Source organism: Microchirus variegatus (genome assembly GCF_963457635.1).
Source record: "Microchirus variegatus genome assembly, chromosome: 4".
Lineage (NCBI taxonomy): Eukaryota > Metazoa > Chordata > Actinopteri > Pleuronectiformes > Soleidae > Microchirus > Microchirus variegatus.
The window spans coordinates 29545128-29571075 of record NC_139805.1 but is presented as its reverse complement, the minus strand read 5'-3'; the positions used below and the strand labels follow the sequence as shown (position 1 = coordinate 29571075).

The 25948-nt window shown below is 38.4% G+C and overlaps 1 protein-coding gene across 3 annotated transcripts; it reads left to right on the top strand.

The window, feature by feature from the left end:
• Nucleotides 1-5624: 5624 nt before the first annotated feature.
• On the top strand, nt 5625-25083 carry LOC310926617 (engulfment and cell motility protein 2; the record flags this gene model as incomplete). Of its 3 annotated transcripts, none has more annotated exons than XM_083888787.1 (21): nt 5625-5702; nt 5889-5929; nt 6390-6462; nt 6555-6605; nt 9342-9511; nt 11476-11575; nt 12375-12526; nt 15041-15119; nt 17872-17907; nt 18257-18307; nt 19327-19449; nt 19523-19642; nt 19748-19852; nt 19962-20070; nt 20153-20289; nt 21293-21456; nt 22750-22862; nt 23304-23411; nt 23503-23585; nt 23684-23761; nt 24883-25083. In XM_083888787.1, the coding sequence occupies 21 exons, from the start codon at nt 5625-5627 to the stop codon at nt 25081-25083; spliced, it is 2172 nt and encodes a 723-aa protein (XP_083744913.1). The 3 variants fall into 3 exon arrangements, with proteins under 3 accessions (XP_083744913.1, XP_083744912.1, XP_083744914.1); XM_083888786.1 differs by having other exon boundaries at nt 6555-6609; nt 9319-9511; XM_083888788.1 differs by lacking the exon at nt 17872-17907.
• Nucleotides 25084-25948: the final 865 nt, after the last annotated feature.

The window sequence follows — 25948 nt, the reverse complement described above, 5'->3', positions numbered from 1 at the left end:
TTCAACATCGGTCTCTTTCAAACTGTTCAGCACTCCAAAATCATTTGGGACCCACGTGCAAAGCCGAAAGGTCTTCTCGAGGCCATCTGAACATTCGCAGCGTAAAGGCAAAAACTGAACAACTCGAAAAACTGTTTACCGACTCAAACCTGGACTTCCTCTGTCTGTCTGAAACATGGCTAACTAAATCATCACCTGTAGCCTCGTTCACTATGGCTGGCTACAAGGTTTTCAGAAAAGACAGAAATAAAGGAAGAGGCGGCGCTGCTTATGTACGTGAGAGATGACATTAGATGTGAACAAATTGATTTAACATGTGTAAACGAAATTGAATGTATTGCCATCACAATCACCCTGTCCCAGCAGATGTCATTTAATTGGATTGGCGTGTATAGACCACTGTCATCTGACGTCACGTTTTTTCGTCACAAGTATTTCAAGAACCTGCTTAAAAAAATGGACATAAAGAAAGAATGTATAGTTCCTGGTGATTTTAATTTAAATTGGATTGAAAAAGCAACTGTAAAAGAAGCTAAAAGCACTTAAAAATCAATTTGAACTGACTCAAATAAAAGATGGACCCACTAGAATAACAAATGTCTCAAAAACACAAATTGATCTAATTTTTAGTAACAAACCTGAGAGAATTATTAAATCTTCTCACTGGTTTGTCAGATCACAATATGACGCTCATTGCAAGGAAATTAACATAAAACAGGTTTATTCACCAACAAAAGATAACTAAACACTCCTATGGAATAAGGAAACAAGACAAAAATGCATTCAAGGAAGAACTGAGTCAAACTGATTGGAGAGATGTTTTACTCACAGATGACATAGATGCCTCCTGTGAGTTTTTTATAGGTACACTAAATGGAATTAGAGAAAAATACATAAAAACATTTAAAAATGGACGGCGTAAGAGTAACCTACCCTGGTTTAATGACCACCTATGGGACTTGATGAAAAAGCGTGATTTTGCTCTGAAAGTAGCACTGAAGTCTAAATCAATTACCGACAGACACATTTTTACAAGTTTCCGTAATAAAGTAGTGAATGAATTAAGGAAAACAATGGCAAACATTTTATGGACATTATTAAAGACAGAAAAGGAAATAGTAAATTGATATGGAGGAACATAAATAAACTAACAAAGAAAGACAAGCAAAATCAGGAAAAGGGACATGAGCTGAAAATTCAGGGAAATTTAACGAATGATCCCAGTGAAATTGCCTCTGCATTTAATACTTATTTTACTGCATCAGTGCAGAATCTATCACACACATTTGGTGCAAAAATTAAAAACTTAGCTGCAGCAGATTTTAATAAGCCGATTTTTAAGACAACCGAAGTCCCTGAAAATAAAGTTTGTAAGATCCTAAGAACTTTAAAGTCCTCAAAGGCAAAAGATACATTTACGTGGGATTCAACATTTCTAAAGAACAATATCCACTCCCTCAGCACCCCCATCACACATCTAGTTAATCTGGCCGTAAATCAGTCAGTTTTTCCAGCTGCATGGAAGGTTGCAGTCGTAGCTCTCATCTTTAAGGCAGGTGAACCAACTGATGTAGCCAGCTATAGGCCTATCAGTATTTTGCCTGTGGTATCAGAGATTGCAGAAAAAGTACTAACTGAACAACTAACTGACTTTCTAAATTCTAGACAAGCCCTGCTTCATCCTATGCAATTTGGCTTCAGAAAGAACCATTCGACCGAAATGGCTACTTGCTATTTTCTTGAAAAAATCAAATCAAAACTAGACGGTGGGAGTGCTGTAGGAGCTGTTTTTTTAGATCTGAAAAAAGCTTTTGATACAGTAAATCATAATGTTCTTCTTTCAAAGCTGTCAAATTTGAATTTATCTAATGATGTAATGAAATGGATGGAATCCTATCTTACTATGAGTAGACTCATTCATTAGCTGTTCTGTTGGTGTCCCGCAAGGCTCAATCTTAGGCCCTCTGTTATTTAGTTTATATGTTAACGACCTACCACTTGCATGTCCTGAAGTCGAAACTCAAATGTACGCGGACGACACGGTTATCCTGGCACATGGAAGAGACAGATGTGAAGTAGCAGCCAAATTAACAGCAGCGAAACGTCAGTAAAACTGCATGCATGTACTTTTATATAAGAAAAAATGGAAATCAGCCAGATATCTTTGTAAATGGGGAAAAGATCCAGACTGTGTCACATTTTAAATACCTGGGAGTGACTGTTGATTCACAGTTGTCTTTTAAGAAACACATAAAGCAGGTGTGTAATACTGTCAAATTCAACCTAACCTTTTTAGTGATGTATCTTAACACGGTTTTATTGTGTCTTGACATTGTGATTTTATTTTTATTGTTGTATTGTGTTTTTGTGTGAAACTGTGTTATCGTTGTTGTTTGTAGATGCTAGTCTTTGTTAGATTTATATTTTGTTTGTTTGTTTTTGCCCTGCCCAGGGACTACAGATGAAATTTAGCTAGTAGCTAATTCTGGTAAGGCTGAGAGCCGTGGATTGTCCCTGTTAAAGATACAAATAAATAAACAAATAAATAAATAAATAAGCAAACAGAGTTTGGCATTAATTCATTCTCACTTTGTCTTGGCTTTCATGGTATTGTTTGGTTTGTGACTCTCCGACCCAAAATTACTCTTTTCATCTTCAGAATTAAGAAGTAGTAACAGGCAGAAAATGAAACTAAATAGAATTGATTGATCATGTTAGAAAATTAAAGTTGGTTGTATTATTTATTTTACCTTCGTCAACATAATTGATATGTTCTATTTTGGAGCAACAGCAGCTCCTACCAGCTTTTAATTAAATCCCCTTCATTTTATTAACATATTTACAGTATACCATGTGACACCCCATTTGTTACTAATCTTTTCTGCTCTTTTAATCAAAATGTAGGACGCTCTCTGGTAATTGCAGTAAGAACAGGCAGCACAAAATCAGCCAGGTTTTATACTATTAAATCTGGCTGCAGTGAGTAATCCATTATCACTCCATTAATAAATGAATAACTATTTTGATCATCAGTAAATCATTTTGAGTGTTTTTTCACTCTGATTTTTAAACTCCTTAAAACTGAACGCACGCGGATATTATGGAATCGGTCTCTCGCGTCCGCAGATTTTAGCCGTTTACGCGATAACTGGAAAGGCGTTTGAGATTAAATTTTCTTCTTTTTGTTATGGGTCACATACCCCCTGTAGATGATCCCTATTGATTTTGAGCTGTCTACCATTATTATTAATTAGTTAATTAATTAATTAATGATATAAAAACTATATTTTCACCTGTATCTTCCAAAGTATTGCAGGAATTGGCTTCAAATTTTGCATGGGCATCACATACCACCTGAGAATCATCCCTATCTTTGTAGCTTTATTATTAATTAGCAAATTAATTAATTAATTAATTAATTATGCTAAAAACACATTTTCGGCTTTATCTTCCAGACTGATGGAGATATTGCCTTCAAATTTTGTACAATGATTCATGTAACAACTATCTACAAGTACAATCATTATTACTTTGGCTATGATTGGTAATAGTTACATAATAAGTTAACTTATTAGTGAACACAGAAAAAATAGTTAAGGCATTTTTTCTTTATTATTGAGCTCATTTGGACACATTGAGGATATCATGGGTTTATTTAGCACTTATGCATAATATTTATTACATTATAATGTAAATCTATTAATTATCATAAAAAATAGTTAAGCCTCCATTTCTTTATTAATGCATTGAATGGAAAGTTTGAACATTGTATGCTTTTTCATGAAATTTTATAAACATAGTGTATGCTTTTTCATGACATTTGGACACTGAATATATGGCAGGTGTGGTTAGCATTTTAATAATTATAATATTTAACAAGGTATAATAGGTTAACTCGTTTTATTAAAAACTAGAGAGAAATTTATGAGTTCAGGTATTCTGTGTTCAATATCGAGTTTATATGGATACTTTGAACATGTATAAAGTGTAGTCAGCATTATATCATAATATTTAACAGTTATTTTGTTGAATTTATTAATAATTAATCAAAACAGTTAGTGGCAGGTGCGAGTGCGTATACTTTGGGTATATTGGAAAGTTGAGGATTGGACAAGTTCGCGGATATACCCCTTGCTGTCGGCCCCCGACAGCGTAGGCTAGTTTTGGTTTGTGGACAAAACTTTGAGGGCATCATTTTTTTGAGGTTTGGGGAAAAACTGACCAAAATATTTCAACATTTTCTGACATTTGATTGAGAAAATAATCAAGATGTAAACCATTATGTAACTTATCATTATTGAAGCCCTACTATTTTATGTTTTCAGACTGCTCCATTATTTGTTGACTGTTTAGGCTCCTCTAAACTGGCTGAATTATGAATTTTAAACCGAGACGCTTTCATTTGGTCACTCTTCTAAATCCCAGATCAGTGAAATGCTGCAGTGATGGTTTCCTTTTTAAGTTTCTCCAATTTCCATTTCAAACGCCTGGAATAACAGCCTCTCTTGCTAAAGCCTTTCTCCTCTGACTGCAACGTTTGGCGAGGCTGTCAATTTTTGTTTGGCCGATTATATATCTTTCCTTCATCTTCATATAAGTATATTGATTTAATAAAATATATATTTATATATATTAAAAAAATGCTCAACTTCTACAACCAGTTATTGAACAGTAATAATGGTCTGTCTCTCCAATATACAATCTGTTTCTGCGATAAAAATAATTTATGAATGAATTATTGAATACATGAAACAGCTCATCAAAACCCTAAAAAGGAATAAATGTTTGGATGAAAAAAATTATGTTTTTGAGACTAAGCAGTTTCTGAGAATTTTTTTTAATAATTTGTACCATTTGGCTGATGGATGAATAATAATCAACCAATGCCAATTACATATATATGTATGTATGTATGTATAAAATCAACACAATCCTGTGTCTGAGCTCTGCCTACAGTGCCTCGATTTTTGCTCTGTGGATACTTGAGACGGGAATTAGTTTATGTTTTTATGTTAGCATGAATTTAAAGAAATGAAGGAGTCTAAATACTTATTAAATGCTTGATAGGTGTGAGCAGACAAAATGCTGATTTATTACTTTACTTTTAACAAGTCCAGACCTGAAAGAGTTGCATTTTTAGTCCTTCACAGCAAAAATACAGACATTTTATGTTTTTTACTTATGTCTCTGCAGTTTAAAAACCCATTATTTTACTTAAAATTGAAAAAGTGGATTCATCAATTCATGGCAGACTCAGGACCTAGTATGTAGAAGGCTTCACCTAGTTGAGATATGTGTGTGTGTAGGTGGTTTTGTAAAACAGTCCAGAGGCAGCAAACAGAGTTTTTGGGCTGCTTGTTTCTGAGTTTAGCACTGACTTGACTACTGCGTGGGTTTCTCTGTGTTCACAGGGCAGCTGACACATTGGTTTATAGAGCGGCGCTGTGAGATTGACTGACCCCTCAACGCTTCTCTACTGGGTGATGTAGAATTTAAAGTACATTTAATGAAGTAAACAAATGTTTCAAAACACTGATTCTCTGCACTGACTGTTGATGAAGATGTGTTGAAAACTCAATCCGGTGCTTTGTCCTCCTTCTTCAGGGTGTTACAATAACACAGCCATGCCTCCCCCAGCTGACATCGTGAAGGTGGCGATTGAATGGCCAGGTGCTAATGCTCAGCTAATAGAAATGGACCAGGTCTGTATTTGCATTTTAATAGTTCACCTCTATGGACTGTACTGCTGCTGGCTGAAATTAAACCTGTCAAGCCTTGACTCATGAGAACTGCAAGTTGTGTATGATCTTATAACAAAACTGCTGACACAGTCATCCATCATGGCTGTCAGCTAAACTAATTAACCATTATATGATGTCATTTTGCAGAAAAGACCTTTGTCCTCTATACTAAGAGAAGTATGTGATGGGTAAGCGTTGTTTCTCCATATTCTGACATTGCTTTTTTCAATTACCTCTAAAACTATTCTGTGCAGTTCTTAAATGACCTTCTTTTGCTTGTAATTAACTCAATGTGCAGAAGGGATAGATGAATAGTCACATATTATCTTTGTCATCATTATCATGCGTAGAATTGTATTACATTTGGTTAGTGAAAGTTGCATGAGTTAGTGCTGCGGCAGATAAAAAAGACAAGGTCAAAACCTAGTAGATTTGTGCAAAAATCATTTGCTCTTCACTGTTCACACCCACTGAATGATGTTCCTCCTGTGTATATATAACTGCTGGAGGGAGCAACCTGACATTCAGTAACCTTTTGTTCATGCAAAGTGTGCTACAATATAATATTGCTGCTTATCTTCCTCTGAGTCTGTAGTAGGTATTGAACACTTGTACCTAATTTTCTCTTTTCTCTGTCTTTATCCTCAGCTGGTCTCTGTCAGGCTCAGAGCAGTTTGCTCTGCGTTATGCTGACGGTCCTCAGCTTTATATCACCGAACAGGTCAGCTACACTGTTTTTCTCCTAACTGTCTGCGTTGTAACTTCGTAAAACAATGTTTAACGTGTACCAAATTTCCATTGTTACCTTTCTAGAGCCGCAGTGAAATAAAAAATGGGACCATACTTCGATTGGCCATTTCACCTGTGAGTGAACCTTTGTTGTTTTCCTTTGGTATGTTTTGTAGTTTCATTAAAGCAAGAAAAGACTGAGCTCATTCTGTACTGGTATATTTATTGGTTCTTGCTCTCTCTTGTTCTCTTGCGTATAGCCTCTTATTGTGGTTTGCACACATACATTTTAATGAACTCCATGTCAGGGTTTTGTCTCTCTAAATTGTGAATTCAAAGCTTGCAAGTTTCCTTAGTATAGCTGTGTTTCCACCGAGTGGAACAGTTTGGTTTGATACAGTATGGTTTGTACTTTTTTGCATTGCTATTTGGAATAGTACCAAAATAACAAACCCAACCATTCCATTATATGGCACCCTTCCCTTGGGTACCAGATTAAATGATACAACACAATGACATCACTCCCTTAGGATCGGTGTGTAAATATTCCATGGAAGTCAGGGCGCCTGCAGTCTATGCTCATACAAAACGACATCTTGTTGAGACAAACAGCCACAAACCGAGCAGGAAAAAAAGAGCTCCTGGGTGTCCTTTATTGTTGTCTGTTATGTCATATTCGCACACCCCGCCTAACAAGTAAAGGTAATGTCCTCAGCCGAAACGCAAGCCTGACCCAGGGCTTTACCATTCCAAACTGTACCACGATGGGAACACAGCATATGTGTCTCAGTTTATAGAATCGAGGACCCAAATGCAGGATTGCAAAAGAGTCTTTAGTTAACAAAAACACAACAAGGCTAAAACAATCTAAAGCAGGAGGGGATGACATAAAGTAAAACACAAATTTAATACTCTCAAGCACATGCTGAAACACGGGGAACAGGAGCACATGGAGTTGGAATGGGAACATCTTTATTGTCCCCGAGGAGTCATTTTGTTTGTAACAGGAGTCACACACCAAACAAGACACACTAATACATAGGAACATAGACAGAATACATACATGCATAAAACCATAACTACAAATCATGATGGTCTGCAATGAGCTATGTGACAACTACAGCTTGTTTAAAAACCCCACAGCCACATTTGATTTGCCTTCCTAACATAAGCAAACCTCCTCCCTGTAGGCAGATGTTAACTTCTCTGACTTCTGCCAACTTCCCCGTTGGCAGAAGTTTAACTTCTGCATGCACAGGTTAAACTTCTGCATGAGTGGCCTTTGAGTGGCTCTCACTTGAGAAATATGGCCAAGGTCAATCGAGTGTTTTGTCAACAACGTTTTGGGATTTATTCATATTTTGGTAATTAGTGGGTAGATTCTTACAAACTTTGAATGGGAACATACTTGGGTGATCACCTACCCATTAAATAAAAATTCAGACTGATGTGTCAAAATGTATAGACAGGCAGTTGCTAACAAAATACCGATAAACCCACACCAGTAGAGCAGTTTGCTGGTTCTACTGTGACGTTTCAGAGTTAATGAAGCTACTCCTCCAAATCACTTCAGACAGTCAACTGGAGCTGTTCTGCTTTACTCATGTGACATGCCCTGATACCCCACAATCACACCCTCACTATTTGACTATTTAAGCTCTAAGATGTCCCAACTCTCCCTCTGTTGACACTGTCCTGCTGTCCTGCCTCAGTTTTGACCCCTATGTTTTGCTGCCATCAATATTTCAGAGGTGAAATTGAATCCAAGGTTTTATGCCATGCGCCTTATTTCGTCAAACAATAAAACCAATCACGTTTTGTTTTGAAGTTCTCTTGCTAAACTTTCACCACCATCAAAACTAGGGCTGTCAAACTCAAATGACCTGGGGGCTAATGAGAGTCTGGTCTGGAGGCCAATCTAGAGAAAAATAATTGGGAAAAAAAACAGTTCAATAGTGATTGGGCAATATGAGCTTCAAATATATATATATTTTTTATATCTGTATATTATTTTTTCTCTTTCTTCTTTTTGTCTTCTTTGTTTCCTTCTTCATTTCAGTTTTTGTCTGATTCAATAGGGCTGGGCGGTATACCGGTGCACACTGAATACTGTTTTTTTCCCGCTACGATATGAATTTTTAATATACCGCCATACCGGTATATTTGATTACACAACATCCACGCAGCCGCGCCGCTGCTGTCTGCTTTGCGAGTGAGCGTGTGCTGCATGTAAACGTTTCATTAATGTTTATATATTTGTTTCAATCACTGAACGCAGCCTGTCATATTTGGGACAAGAGTCAGGATCTTTATAAAAGATGTTGATTTGCACAGTCAAAGTTCTGTATTTTGACTGCAATTGTCTTTGCATTCCGATTCTTCACTTCATTAGAATCATGAGTAGCTCTTCTTTGTAAACAGCATCATTTTCTGGGGCCATGTGAACCTGTACTAGTGTGGAGTTATTCTACAATATTCATGACAGTAAAATAGACCACCCTAAGTTAATCTACTGCAGTAATTATGTTAGAATGAGTAGAAAATGCTGTGAACACCTGATTATGCATGAAAAAAAAATACCATCAGATACCGTGAAACCGTTCAAATTTTGAAAAACCGTGATATATATTTTTGGTCATACCGCCCAGCCCTATGATTCAATATTACAAAAGAATACATGAAAAACTGGGTATAGTTTTTGTAGTTGCTCATATACACTACTTTATCATTTGGAGCACATTACTGTCCATCAATGCTATAATCATTAGTTATATGCATCAATTAACCTTTCAAATGTACTTCAGTACATACTTGATGTTGTTGTACTTGTGGTACGTTTATAAAGCAGGTGATGTTTTCTCTGGCTCACAGGGACGTGCTGCTCGTCAGCTCTTGGAGAGGATCCAGTCCCATGGCATCGATGCTCGTCTTGAGGCTCTGAAAGAGCTTGCCAAGCTTTCAGCAGATCCAACCTTTGCTACAGAGTTCATCAACATGGAAGGCATTGGGACACTTGCACGTCTTGTAGAAAGTGGCACCCAGTGAGCACAGTTTTTGTTTTTTGGACGGTGATAAAAATGCATTTATTGATTTTCAGGCAACTGGCAATACCAGTGTTGCCCAAACTTGTATGTGGTCTCGCTTTTGGAAGATGGAAAATTATCGTGAGCCACTTTACATTATAAGTAGTTAATTTCTGGCTGTGACTGACTCTGAACCACACATTTGCATAAATCCAAACAGGGCAACCTATTGCCAAGTGGAAAGAAAACTTGTCTTGTGACCAGAGGGTTGTTGGTTTGAGATTCAAGAGCCTGAACAAGATTCCCCCTACTGGACACTCTAAATCAGGGGTGTCAAACTCAAATACAGAGTGGGCCAAAATGTAAAACTGAACAAAGCCGCGGGCCAAGGTTGAACAAATTAACCTTTTAATAGGGACCCAAACAAGTTTTGCATTGAATATTGAACAAGCAAGGCTTATATAACTTTATAGTGACATGCAAAATCGAGTATCAAATAATAATAATAATAATTAAAAAATATCAAAGGCATAAACATTTTTTTTTTTTTTTTTTGTACGGCGACCTTGAGTGTCTTGAAAGGCGCCTTAAATATAATGCATTATTATTATTATTATATCAAATAAAATTTAAATAAAAATTGAAAGCACCCTAAATACAGGATAAGCGGTAAATAATGGATGGATAAAAATGTAATGCCTCTTTTCCATTTGCAGCCTTCTGAGGTAAATATCGAAATAAACTTTTTCCACAGGCTAATAATAAATTTGAAAATAAAATAACAATAATGAATGAATCAAACATTCAAGCCTTGAAGTAGCAAGAGAAAGTGCATGAATAAAATGTTAATTATTGCTCAGTTTGCTACACTGATTTGCTTTAACACTGAATATGGAACAAGCAACGCTTATATAACTTAAAAGTGCAAAATCAACTTTCAAAAAACAAACGAAAAAACATCAATGGCATATTAAATAACATTTAAATAAAACATTTAATGCCTCTTTTCTATTTGCACCCTTTTGAGGTAAATATCAACATTAACTTTTTCCACAAGCTAATAAATTTGAAAATAAAATAACAATGAATAAATCAACCATTCAGGCCTTTTTACTGCTCAGTTTGCGACACACTGATCTAATCTGATGTGCCCAAGACCGATACCTGGCATCTTTTCTTGGATGCTAGTTTATTAATGTCGGGGTTCAGGCTTTGAGCTGAGGCAACCTTCATTATCGAACGAAGTTTGGCCCACGGGCCAGAGTTTGACACCCATGCTCTAAATTGACCCCAGCCATCGGGGCTACATCCAGTGTACTCCTGAATCCCGGTTGCATCACGAAGGGCATCTGTTGTAAAGACTCTCTGCCAAATCAGCTGTGTGGATCATTCACTGTGATGACCCTTAGACAGAAATATATCCTGCACCCTTGTTGTCAGTCTTGACCCAGTTTTTTTTGATAATGACTGGTCAAAACTATGTACTCCCAGTACCACCCCAGCCACAATTATATGCACAGCCAGCCCAAAGAATATATATATATATATATATATATATATATATATATATAGTGATATAAATGTACACATTTTTAGTACATTTACATACCTAAATATTGTTTATCTTAAGGTGTTTGGTTTTGTTTTGTAGTTCTCTATCACCACACTTAGTGCTTCACTTTGAATGTGAGAGTGCAAATTAAAAGTAGGCCACTTTTGTGATTGTATAGTCTTCTAACAAAACAACAGTTGGAGTAAATAACTCTTTAGTATCATAAATGCACTTTTTATTTCACTCGCTTCATTTTATCAATAATAATCCAGCACAGCTGAGGTGGTGCGACAGGGGGCCCCAAAACACATTCAGCTTAGGGCCCCATAAAGGCGTGGGCCCGCACTGGTTATATGTTTTTTACACATATTAGTGTGAAGTTGAAATGCATCAGGTGAATTGAGCAGCTGATGATTTTTTTCCACTTCAGTTTTGGCGAAATGCTGGCCTTCACTCTCACTGCTTTTCTGGAGCTAATGGATCATGGCATTGTGTCCTGGGACCTTATCTCACTTTCCTTCATCAAACAGGTAACTCCACCGACAAAACACTCATTAGACTTTTACACCAGATTCAAGGTCTGTCATTTCATTCATTTTTACTTTCATGCTTTTATTTCGTTCAATCACTATACCTTCCTCTTGTTCTACAATGCTGGAAAAGAGTTGGTCCTGTTGCCTAGCAACACATTATTTGAAGCTCCTTCCCTGTGTATGCAGCTGGTTTCCTTGGAAAATGTTTAGTAAATTAATTCATTTTTACATCATTTAAAATGGAATTATGTAGTTTTAACAGAGTGGAGGGCTGACTCCACTCCCTCTACTGTCTGTTAGCGCCCTAGCCAGGTACTGGCTATAAAATGAAGGCAGTGATAGCATTATTTCATCATGGCATAGCTGGCAAAAAAGAAGCAGAGAAAACTGTTGGAGGAAGAAGAGGAGCGGGGTACCACACACACGACTAAACACTGGACTGCCTTTTTTTGAATTGCCGAGAATTGAAAAAGACAGAAGCCTGCAAAATGGATGCTGACTGTCATTGACATGGCTTCACGGCTTGTGTTCGCTGGCTCCTTTGGAAACAAACACACAGGAGAGGAGAAGGGGGGGGGGGGGGGGGCGTCATAGGTGAGTTCAAAGTAGTGGACGATGGATGTTTAGGTTATTGTCATAAAAATATTCTCTCTGCAGAAAAAAAGTGACCAGATTCGCGAAGATCCGCTTTAATTTTTTATTTTTTTACTTTTAAGGATTACAATAAGTTCCACTGGATAGGATTTGACTTTGCTGAGTTAAATCTATGTCGTATCTCCTTGATCCCTCGCCTCAGATTGCAGGTTATGTAAACCAGCCAATGGTGGATGTGTCCATCCTGCAGCGGTCTCTGGCCATCCTGGAGAGCATGGTCCTGAACAGCCACAGCCTCTACCATCGAGTGGCCCAGGAAATCACCGTGGGACAGCTCATCGGGCACTTGCAAGTGTGAGCACACACTCATGCACAGGGGCTTCCCGCACTCTGATTCTGAAATGGGGGCAGTGATGTGAATGTAGCATTGTGGGGTGACTTAAAGGAGACATATTATGCAAAATCATCTTTTGAATCATTTTAATACTTATATTTGGGACTGAAAAAAGATGACTCACTCATGTGTTGTGGTCCGCCTCAGTCTAAGTACAGGAGATAAAACATGCGATGTTGACTTGCGGGCTCATTGCTACGTCACAATGACACAATGGAGCTCTGTTTTGTCACTAAAAAACGCGAGAGTGCAGGCGAGGGCAATAGTATCCGGAATAGCAGAAGTCTGCAAAGTGTTCTAGGCTGGCTTTACACAACAACGCTCCCGAGTGAAACCGACAGAATATTTTATCAGGTGTGCCTTTCGTTTAGATGGCGACTGTCTTTTTGGGGCTTAAAGACGCGAAAAAATGAACCCACCCTCCAGAGTGGAAATCTTAAAAACAGTCCACCGTTACGTTCCTGTCTAAAACGTAAAAGTGTGCTCTGAGCTGCTCACGCTGGCTATCCTCCTGTACGCGTTGACGTCAGATCCATGTGCAGTACAGCCAAACAACAACAAACATGTAGGATCAGTCGGACATTCAAGTTGCCTTAGCTGCTCTGATACCTATCCAGGTGTAATTTCAGCAAGCCGAGTTGATGTTTTGGTTTTAGACTGTGGGCTACTTCTTCACTAGAGAGAAGTAGAAGGAAGTTTCAACGCATTCGCGCACTCCTGGTGATGTTGTATGGCAGTGCTTCACAGTGCCACCTAGCCACCTGGCATGCATACTACATCAAATTTCAATAAAAAGTGAGAAGGCAACGCAACTTTTGCGGTTTGTGTTCAGATCGTTGTCATGTAAAGCTAGCCCTATTCTTGGCTGCACAGTGTAGCACAGAGTTCTACACAAACTTCCAGCAGCCTCAGAGGATTTACATGTCCAATGGATACATTTTATATGACGGCAGTGTGCCGGCAAGAGTCTGCAAATGATTGCTTTTCCAAATGCTAACTGCTGTTAGCTGCCAGAGACTCAGTGACGCTGACGTAGTTTCCTGTGTCTCATTTGCATTTAAAGAGACAGGCACTCAAAAGCGAGCGTTCTGAACAGGGCTGTTTTGGCAGGGTGATTGAACTGCTGTGGTGCTCCATCCTTATGGTGTTTTGACCAAAGCATGTCACAGACATGTCCATTAGGACACCAGGGAACTAGGTTCACTTGGAGAAATAGGGTATAATATGTCTACTTTAAGTAATAGAATGCAATGGAATGCGGAATTCTGTCAAGTTCATGGCACAATTCAAAGAGCGTGGCCAGGATGCTTAGATGACTCAGTTTTTGTTTTAATGAAAAGACCAAAACCAACAAGGTTATTGTTAGACTCTCAATACTTTGGTTTAGTTTTTTAAGCCTACTGTTTTTTTAAATGAGGATGTTCAGTAAATCTCAAAAAAACTTTATGCCTTTCATGCTTGTCGAGCAAGCGGTTGCAAATTTCAACTGATGCTTCTCAAACAGGAGTAAATATTATTTATGTTTACATGGTAAAAAGAAAATCATGTGAACAGACAGTTCTGATACAGTCTGTTCAGAAACAAGGATTCAGGATGTGTTCATGTTTTCACATGTTTGCCCTACTTAAGCATGATGTATTTCTGCTTTTGATATTGGGAAATGGATAGAAACACAAACTGCGCTGAACCCGACAGAGTTTTCATATTAGAGACTTAAAAAAGAACTCCAGCTAGTATGGCAGTAAATTATTTACTGCCGTACTAGCTGATCTAATTATTAGATCTGCTTGGTTTTATGCCATTGTCCTCCTGCAGAGAGGTGTGAACAGCTGAGCCTGTGGCTTCATTACAGAGAACAGAAGAAACAAAAAGTATTGTTTGAACAACAGCATGTCGGCACTTGTTACCTGTTAATAAAATGGATGCTGAAGCATATGACCCAGAAACACGTCGGCATCATTCTGATAGTTTTGGAGGCCGTTAATGGTCTATTTATAATGCTTTTTTAGTCTTTATGATCACCCAATGCTGCTTTTCCCTACAGTTTTCATACAACGGCACATTTAAATGCCTCGCACAGGGACACATCGGCATGTAGGCTAGCAGAGCCAGAAATCAAACCCACAACCTTCCAGTTGAACGATGACTCCCACTGAGCGACCGCCGCCCCCGAAATAGAAGCCTCTTGGCAGAAATCAATAAATACATTAGATTACACTTGTTAGCCATTACATTGTTGGATTTTGTCTTTATTGTTGGTTTAAATATAAAATTATTAATTAAAATAGCATAAAATTCCCAATTGTTGGTGTGTATGAGTTACTTCTAAAAATCCTGCGCTCACCTCAGTTGTTGGTAATAATAGTAATAAAACTAAGAGTAAGTATAGCATAGCCTCTAGTTTGAACTCTGCATGAAGATTTGTGGAGCGTGATGCTTCTAAATGGTTGTTATGATGCTGGATTTTCCTTCAGGTCAAACCAAGAGATCCAGACTTACGCCATCGCCCTCATCAATGCCCTTTTCCTGAAGGCACCAGAAGACAGAAGACAGGTCAGTGAACGACAGCAGAGTAGGGCTGTGATGGAGAGAAAGTGGAATACTAATAATGTTTTATTTTCACTTTACATTCCAAAAAAAGCCACTCGTGTATAATAGACTTAACGTTTCCTCCTTAGAGTCATATTTCATATCAGGGAGCCGCCTCACACCGGCTGCTTATGTTTGCAGCAGTAGGTTGTTAGGGCTAAGCTCATGATTAAATGTCTGTCTGCAGGCTGTCACGTTGTGGATTCTGTTTGACTCTCATTTCTGTTATGACACACTCTCTCTCAAAATAGTACTCACCTTCCTTTGAGGTTGGTCCATTTGTTATGTTGCAGTTCTTTCAGAGTAGCTTAGCAGGCTCATCCAGCTGTAGCCAAGGGATGACTGTGCCTGACAGATAAAGAGTTTGGACGAGATGCATGCAGAATGCAGTAATTAAGGATTTAATTACTGCATTCAGTAACTTAAATCCTTCCAGAATTCACTCTGGAATTCACTTAATTCAGTCCAGAATTAACTGCTTAATTCTGGACGTCAAGTATTGGCCTTGATATAATTCAGTGCTTATTGCATGCTTTAGAATGGAAAATGGAAAATAAAATTCTAGTGGGAAAAATTGGCATTGTCGGCAGTGAAGGCAGAAATGTGACATTTAGTAATGCCATGTTGAATATATCAAATTGATTTACTATGAAGTGTTTATGAAGCACAGACAAATGTACAAAAACCAAAGGAGGGAGTGCTTTTTTTCGGATGTTTGTCCAGTGTGTTATTGATGATGATTAATGGCTCATTTTCATGTGCTCTACTCACTCTGCAGTAACATATTACACAGTGCACTAACATACTGTAGTTTCCTCATCCTGTTTCATGCTCTGTATGACCATATGTGCATTTTTTTAAAGATCTAACCCAAGTATAAATCAAGGTTTCTCTGGATTTTAATTTTCTCAACACATTTAAAATTGTGATTGTGACTTTTTTGGAAAGGAGTTGTCTGGGAAAACAACAATAAACTGGAAAATTTGATGCAGCAGGTCACTAATTGCTTCCTGTACTTAAATAAACATCCACAAATTTGAGTTAATTTACTGTTTACTAATATTACAGAGATTAATCTAAAACTTTACCAAGTAGTAGCTTGTAATTGCTTTCACTTTTCTTTGTAGCCTAACAACTACCATTAACACCAGATTACAATTTGAACTAAATAATAATTAGGATTCCCCATGTGTCCTTGAAATCCTTGAAATGGAATTTATGAATATGACATTTTTTTTCAAGGCCCTTAATAGACATGGGTCATTGAAAGTGGTTGAATTCTGTGTAAGAAAGAAGTTTGATATTTAGGTACTGTTGTGCCTTAATTACTAGTGGTGTCTCTCTCCATCGTTGACGTGAGAGTCCATGCAGAACAATGATCGAGTAATGTTAAGCAAGAGAGAGAAAATGAAGTGATGCAGTGAAATGCAAATTCCAAGATCTCTTGTCCAGATGCAGAGTGCGCTGCAGATCGATAAAAGTGGACGCCATGGGCGAAGACGCTCTTACAAGTTGCCCTCCCGTCTTAAGCTGTGTCGGTACATACTGTCCTTGAATTTGAGGAAATTGGTCATAGAAAGTCCTTGAAAAGTCATTGAATTTGATGTCAACCAAGGTGTGGAAACCCATGTAAGCTATGAATCGGCTCTTTATAAATAAAATTTAATTGTGCTTTCATCGTCATGATGCGCTCACCTTCAGCTACTGTTACTGACCACTAGAGGATGAAGTGAGTCATATCTAGTCATTTGAACACAGTAGAGGGTTTTACAGCTGTTTGTGGCTGGAACACTTCAGTTATTTACACTCCTGAAGACTCCAGAATATCAGTTAATTTCTCATTAAATGCATTAGTTAGCAAAAGGTCTATGGCAAGATGGAGCAGATGAGCCACTGTGTCAACAGCTAAAGGTACATTAGTTAGAGCTTTGATTGACAGTTGTATACGTTTTTGGGTTGTCTGTCAGTTCGTATGTCTATCCCATCCTTGTGAACCTGATACCTGGTGGGAATTTGTTAACATTTCTGTTTCAAATTTGGCATTCACTTCAATTTATAGAATTGAATTGATAAGGTTTCGGTGGTTAAAGGTCACTGTTACTTCGAAAATAGAAGCGCCATGAGGGAAAATTCACTTGGACTCATGGTTTAACTGCTTAGATTTAGAATGGTCAAAAATGTGTTGATTAAATCTATTGTGACAGTAAACAAATTCTGCATATTGCATATTTCTTCGGTCCAAATGAATTATTTATATAGAGAGTATAGAGTGATTTATATGGCAGACTCATCTGTTTAGGGCAGGTGAGGTGGCTGAGTTAGACAAAATGTTTGCAAACTGAAGCAGTGGGCAACATTTTGTCTTTTTCAATTTTTCATTTTGTTACTTCATGAAGTTTATTTATTTATTTGTCATGTTTGAGTTGATTACACAAGTGAAATGTATTGATTAGTGACTGAAGTTTTTTGAAAGTGGGTCTGAAAGCGGTCTGTAACTATTCTTCGCATAAATGTTGTTTTGCATCTTTTCCTCTGCACGCCGTGTACGACACTCGAGGTCACTGTGGGTTCTTATTTGTTGAAGCGCTGTTTTGTGTCCTTAGTCTGTTGCATGCTGTGCCAGTGATGGATCTCTGTATCTCATGGTCTGTGTGTGCACTCTCTGTTTCCATTACTTGTTACACCCACATCCCTCCTCCCTCCCTTCAAACTGTAGGAGGAGTATACTAACCCGCTGGAGCAGCACCTCACTGTGAGTACACATCCCTCAGCATCTCATACCATCCTCTCTTCACCCCACATCCCTCCTCCTCCTTCACACTGGGGTGAATCTATGTGTCATATATAGTTTCTGCATTATCCATGCAAACTCTGGAGGGAACCATAGCTTGCTGCAGCAGCAGACAGATCTTCAACTCAGACTGCATTGCTATGTTTTACAGAAATTGTCAATGGTTCTAGCCAGGGACAGAAATATACTTTAAGAATATTGATGCATTTCACAATTCACATTTTTTGTCGGTAGATTTGAACAAACTTTCTAATTTTCTTGCTCTTTACTCGTGTGATCTGTGTTGTATTGTTGTCTTTCTTACTCTCAGGAAATGGCGAGCACTTTGGCCCAGAAGCACTTACGATCCATCATCCTCAATGTGAGTGTCGTATCAGAAATGCACCCCTTGTTATTTCTCTGCTCTACTGCAGCTGTGGGATACACTGATGAAAAAAGGTGTATTCAGCCTTCTTTGATACTTTCCTCTGCTGGGTTTTGTGGTGGAAAGTTTATTCCTTCAGGAAATGATTAAGCTCTACAGAGCTGTGACACAGAAGCAGTAAATATGATGTGGCATGAAGTTCTCCGAGTGGAGCAAAATCTGCACTGAAAGTAATTCCTTTTGGCACCAGCTCATCTGTAGGTGGCTTCAAATATGAGTGAGTGGGATGCTGCACTCCAGTTTCAACAGCAGTGCAGGCTCTAATGAGACCTGCTGGCTTCTCTGAGTCTGTGTTAGTATCTCTGTTAGATGGATGAATCATTTTCACCCATTTGCTCAGACTGTAGTCTGATACACATGTGGCCTATGACGGCAGACATTTTGTCTCATTATTCATGTGATTTTCTGAACTTTTGTACTTGCTCTTCAGCTCGTTGTTTGAAAATAATTTAGACAGGTTCTGTTATGCTGTGGGAGTGGATTTGATTAGTGTTGTAACTCATTGTATCATTACTGCAGGGGCAACCAACAGGGGGGATGGTGCTGAGGGGGGATCTCTGAAGTTTTTGAACATTTTAGATGAAAAGGAAGCATTCTAAGGCTCCATAAGGGGGAAATGATTAAACTCTGTAAACAAGCACCGCGGTTTATGTGTCAAAACACGCATACTAACGGTGAAACGTTACAGGTCACCAGAGACTCGTTCTAAGGCACATGATCCTGTATATACAGATATGAGTGTATTGCACAATATTTTTTAACAGCAAAATGCCCGACAACACAGACAAATAAACATCAGTGGGAAGTTAATGTGAGTTCAACGCTGTTTAATTTGTGGCATTCATTCTAACTATCGTTATAAGCATGACTACATGTGTGCTACTCATAAGGTAACTAATGAGTAGCAGACGCAGCCTTTGTAGAGATTCTGCTTTTAACGCAACACCCTTTTCCAGCACGTCATACGAGGAAATCGACCAATTAAAGCTGAAATGGCGCATCAGCTGTACGTGCTGCAGGTGTTGACCTTCAACCTTCTAGAAGAACGAATGATGACCAAAATGGATCCTAATGACCAGGTGAGACTTGATCTTTCTTTACTGTTTTTTTTTTTGAATGCTGTAATAAAATGTGATATTTTTTGTGTCTCAGGCGCAGAGAGATATTATTTTCGAGCTGCGTAGGATTGCCTTTGATGGAGAAAATGACCCCACTGGTACAGAGAAGAGAAAGGCAATGTACACAAAGGACTACAAGATGCTGGGTTTCTCTGTGAGTGCAGATCTTGGTTTCTTCTCGCCAGGCGGGGACACTTGTTAAACTCGTAAAATAAATGGATTTTATTTCATCCTAATGTTATTGCTGTTTGAAATACAGAACCACGTCAACCCGGCCATGGATTTCACACAGACACCTCCAGGGATGCTGGCTCTGGACAACATGCTGTACCTGGCCAAAGTTCACCAGGACACATACATCAGGGTTAGTTTTGGCTTTGGCCATGATTTTTCTTCTTTTTTTTTTTTTTACACAACTCACAGAGGTTTAGAAATCAGCCACAGCTAACATGTCCCCTCCCTCTCGAGGACAGATTGTACTGGAGAACAGTAGCCGAGAGGACAAGCATGAATGTCCCTTTGGCCGGTGTGCCATTGAACTCACCAGAATGTTGTGTGAGATACTTCAGGTTGGGGAACTACGTAAGTCACCTGGATTTGTATCTCTGTGTCTAAAATGCATATTTCAATTCACTTTGCAAATGAAATTGTTTCTTTTGTGCAGCTAACGAAGGATGCAACGACTACCACCCCATGTTCTTTACTCATGATCGGGCATGGGAGGAGTTCTTCTGTGTCTGCATTCAGCTGCTTAATAAAACTTGGAAGGAGATGAGGGCTACAGCTGAAGACTTTAACAAGGTGGGACATTTAAGCACTCACAGATGTCTTTTAACAAATATATTCATAGATTATTTGTAGATGTGACGTTAGGTCCCATAACTTAGATTAGATTTAGATCAAAATCAGCCCCAAACGTTCCATTACATATTTTGGCACTCTTCCTTTGGGGAGTAAAATGGTACAGTACAGTCATGGGTGGAGCCTGTCTAGCTCCACCCATGACAGCCGACTGATTGGGAAACTAAGTATATTAAAGTGTGCCTCGGACCACATTTTTTGCCAGAATCCCACCGAGTCAGAGAATATTGACAACTCTTACCATTTTTGGTCTGAGCCCAACAAATAATGGACACACCTAGAGTAAGTTGGAGCGTTCTTTACTATGCTCTTTATGGTTTTTTAAATGTTTTGTTTTTAGACTTTCTATTTTACTTTTATTTACTTTTATTTTGGTATTTGACGTCATTCTGTGCAGCACTTTGGTCAACCTTGGTTTCTAAAAGTGCTCTATAAATAAACTTTGAATTGAGTTGAGTACTCTTACTGAAACGCAGGTTGACTTGAGTGAACCTGAGCCGATCCTGCCTATAATTTCTTGAATTTTGTCTGAACTAGTCCAACTATGGCAATTTAACTAATTGGACTCAATTTGAAAAGGCAAACAACTGGCAACAACTTCAAATCAGACAAAAATATGCCCATATTTAAGGAATAGTGAGGTCAGATTTCCATTTGCTTCAAAGCGAGCTTTGTGGAAGTACTTAAAGTTTTTCGATTGAGTAAATCCATGACGGTTACATTCTTGGTGCCTTCCATTTAAATGAAATTTTTTGAACGCATTAAAATCCAATGATGAATCATTGAAAATTAACCAGAATTATTTGTCATTAAGTAGATTTAATATTGCGTATAATTTCATTGAGGAAAGATGTATCCCGGGCGATTATTATTCAATTATGATTGAACAAAACCATTGCAGATGTATCTGAAAATGTGATAACTGTTGTCACTTGTTGAGCAGGTGATGCAGGTGGTGCGTGAGCAGATCACCAGGGCTCTGGCGATGAAGCCGGCGTCTTTGGACCAGTTGAAGAATAAACTGAGAGGCCTCAGCTACTCAGAGATCCTGCGTCTGCGGCAGTCAGAGAGAATGAGTCAGGATGACTTCCAGTCGCCACCAATCATGTATGTCTCTCCCTCTGCACTACATCAATAAATAGTGGGCCAAAACATCATATCTTCATCAGATAAAACCGGATTTTATTTTTCTTTTAAATCTCAACTATCCAAATGTGTAACTTGAATTTGCCACAAACTGTTATTAGTGCCTTAAAACTGTTTCAGACAGAAACAAACAAAAATAACAACTGCCTTAACCTGACCGTGGTCACCTGGTGATAATGTAGCTACTTGAGCTGAAACAATTACTCAATTACTCGATTATCAATCGATTACTAAATTAATCGTAAACTATTTTGATAATCGATTTGAAGCTTTTTTCATTAGTAAAATAAGAATTTTCTTAAGCTTCTCATTGTTTTAGCTTCTTAAATGTCAATATTTTCTTTGTTTCTTTCCTCCGTATGACAAAACTATACATCATTTTAGTTGGTGGACAAAACAAGACATTTGAGAAAATCATCATTTCCCGATTTGACAAACACTGATCAACGTTTTTATTACTCGATTAATCAAGAAAATAACCAATTAATCGATTATGAAAATAATCGTTAGTTGCAGCTCTAATAGCAAAACTATATTTCCCTGTTCCTCTTCCATACTGTTAATAATAATTGTGCATCAGTCCAACTTTGACAGTTATTGCTTCTTCTTTGAGTCTAACATATGGTCAGACATTTACTCTAAAAACTTAAGTATCCATTCAAACAATCCATTATTCCATCCATTATTATTTTTCCCCCCAAAACCAAACATATGCCAGTTAATTGTCAGTTCTAGCAACTTTTTTGATTCAGTTCATATATTTTTCAGATAAAAGGCTTTGAATTCTCTATGACAATGGTTCTCAAAGTTTTTTTTTTGTTATATGTTTGATTTTCAGTAGATATTAGGGCTGCACGATATTGTAAAAAAACATGCATATTGCGATATTTAAAAATATGTGTGTGCTCTGTGTGTGAGTGTGACTCTGCCCACAGGAAATACAGTTAGATGGATTGATGGATCATCTAACTGTGATGGTTGAAATTGTGACTGTCCTTCTCAGAAAAAATGTAGGTTTATGACAGAAAGTAATTGAATTTGTCGCTATTCGCTTTTTTGAAATAAAAAAAAAAGATCTGCGGCTCAACAGGATGCCAGTTACTGACAACTGGTGTGTTGTCTTTTTGGTATAAACTGTAGATTTTTGTCTTTTTGGTATAAACTGTAGATTTCAGTCTGTCCCAGTGTGATGTGAACAAAAGCATGCATTACATATATACAGACTACAGACTTGATGCTGTAATTGTGCCACAGTGAGCTGCGGGAGAGAATTCAGCCCGAGATCCTAGAGCTCATCAAGCAGCAGCGACTCAACCGGCTGTGTGAGGGCAGCTGCTTTCGTAAGCTCGGGAACCGCCGAAGGCAAGGTACATATACATACACTCTTAATATTTATGGTTAGGGATGCACCGATTAATCGAGGAGTGACCGGAAACCGACCGACCGGCAGACAAAAATATTCCGATTTTAATAAGCCGGTCAAATGCATCAGCAACACACGTGCACGCGGCTACACGCACATGTAGTAGAGTGTAGGACTGGGTGGTATACCGGTTCATACCGAATACTGTTTTTTTTTGTTATGATATGAAATGAAAATATGAAAGTGGTTTAAAAAATTGAAATGGGAATCGGCTAAAATCGGTATCGGCAGGTCAAACTTCTTGAAAAATCGGAAATCGGAATTGGCCCCAAAAACGGCAATCGGTTCATCCCTAATTATAATCTATGAAACAATATAGTCGCTTTACATTCGACTCACTCTGTGGATTATCAGCTAAGCATTTTGCTCGCGGTCTCTTTTGTAGAGAAGTTCTGGTTCTGCAGACTCTCTCTGAATCACAAAGTGCTGCACTACGGGGACCTGGATGAGTCTCCTCAGGGTGAAGTGCCTTTTGAACTCCTGAGTGACAAGAGTAAGACACATTTAAACCTTTTTATCATCTTTGAATACAACACTTTTTGTAACGTACAGTGCAGTGAATTATTGATGTGGATTCCTCATAGTCCCTGTGTCAGACATCAAGTCAGTGGTAACTGGGAAGGACTGTCCTCATATGAAAGAAAAAAGTGCTCTCAAACAAAACAAGGTATGGTCAGTTTTGTTATTTCTTGTTTTTGTCGAATCTGTTCCCTTGATGATTTTGGTTTGGAACAATGTGTTGTTTGATGTTTTTACTTCTCTCAGGAGGTGTTAGAGTTGGCCTTCTCTGTCCTCTATGATCCAGATGAGACGCTCAATTTTGTTGCACCCAACAAGTATGAGGTAAGATCTGCAACAATGAGGCTTAGAGGAGCTGTAATGTAAGAAATGACCATGATATGTCTTCAGAGAGCTTTAGGAAACACATTCAACTGAAATACTGACTTTGCAGTTTGATTTTGTTCTATTGTGCCGCCCATCACAGCTCATAGTAAAGCTTCTGACAAAACCTTAGAGTGAGACATCGTGGCATGCAGGGCAAATTACCACCACACACCCAATATATTTATTTATGGTAATATTTTATGCATCGCAAGCTTATTATAGTAATGTTGACACTGTCCAGAATCAATCCTACAACCTTCCATAAGTCCACCTATTTAACCACTCGACTACCGCTGTTATTCTCTCTATGTCAGAAGAAGTCCATTAGGTTAGATTAGAAAGTGACTAAAAGACGCATCTCTGTGTCAGGATAAACATCCACTGTGGATGGCCTGTGTGTTGCGTTAACTGACCTATCGTAAATGGTACTTTTCAGTTTCTACTTATTATTACTTGTTTTTATGCATTAGACATCCATTTAATTAAATGTTTTTATTATGTATAACTAAAAGAACTGACATGATCAAACCCGGCAGGACCCCAACAATAATTTCTGGACGAGTTGGGTTGGGTATCCATGTTCTATGGCAGAACATTCTTACCAATCATGTTTTTGTTTGCATTTGAAGTTGAAAATAAGTTAAACAATATATCAGAGACAAGACCCAGACCTTCCAAAAGTTGTCTTTAGACCAGAGAACTAGAAAACAAGGAGCCGCGGAGGCTCATCGACTGACTTCACTGTTCCATTCAGCTCTGTGGACTATTCTCCTTTTTACAGCCTGCAACTGTTTTAGTTCCCTGTGGCGACTGTTTTCAGTAAAAAGAAACTAAGATCCCACTGTGCACTACTTATTCATCACCAACATTGTGAAATTACATTCATCCAGTGGCCATGAACACCACTTTAAGCAAATTACACTGCTTCCTGTTTGTACATACTGTATCTATCTGTATATGTTTTCTTCAACGGCTTTATAAGTGTTAATCATGTGTTGTTCTGTCAGCTCATTATGCTGCATCTGTTCTTATCAATCACCTTGTGTGTGTGTGTGTGTGTGTGTGTGTGTGTTGACTAGTACTGCATCTGGACTGATGGCCTGTGTGCGCTGCTGGGCAGAGAGATGGGCAGTGACCTCACCCGCAGTGACCTAGATACTCTCATCAGCATGGAGATGAAGCTCCGCCTCCTTGACCTTGAGAACATCACAATCCCCGAAGCCCCTCCCCCTGTCCCGAAAGAGCCTAGCTCATATAACTTCACCTACAACTACAGCTGAGATGTATGTATGTGTGTGTGTGTCTCTGTGAGAGAGAGTTTTACTGCATGTGTTCGTCAAGGACGAGTCTACTCGATCTCTTTGACAAATTTAGCTGTTACTGTGTGCACCAGAAAGAGCTGCTTTGAATTTGACTCATACTTCTCTACATCACTATGTTCTTGGTACTTCATGGTTCATCAATTATAAGACACGTGTTACAGAGGGTGGTCAGAAGCCAGTGTCCTTGAGCTGGCAGAGATTCAGTAATTGAATCTCAGTCTCGAGATACCAATCTCTATCTCTAGGTTAAATTTTTATTCTGCATTTTACTTTTGCAGCGTTAAAGACATAAAGGCATAACATGGTGGTGAATATACTGCAGATGAAGAAGTGTGCAGATCTGCCGATTAGACATTGTAAACCTTAGGGATGCACGATATTGGAGTTTTTGCCAATATCTGATATGCCGCTATATCAGGAGTGTGATAACCAATTTCGATATATACGTCTTTCCTTTTGCCCAACTGCAGACGTCATTTAGTCTCTACTGTAGTGAATTTAACATAATATTACAAGCAGCAGATGTGGAAATAAAATATCTTAATTGCGCAAAATAAACACGGTAGAAGTCAAGGAGTTAGCAGCTTTTTCATTCGACAATTTCAGTGGTATCGTCAGATCTTTGCCGACATCCGACACATTTCAAGTCAATATCTGCAGACACTGATATTGTGCCAATAATATTGTGCATCCCTAGTTTACCTATAAACAGTATTTTGTCAAATTTAGGCTTAAAGTGGAACTTTGCAAGTCTGGAGCGCCCCCTACAGTTTAGGACAACGTATTTTTACAACACCACTGTAAACATCCATCCATCCACTGT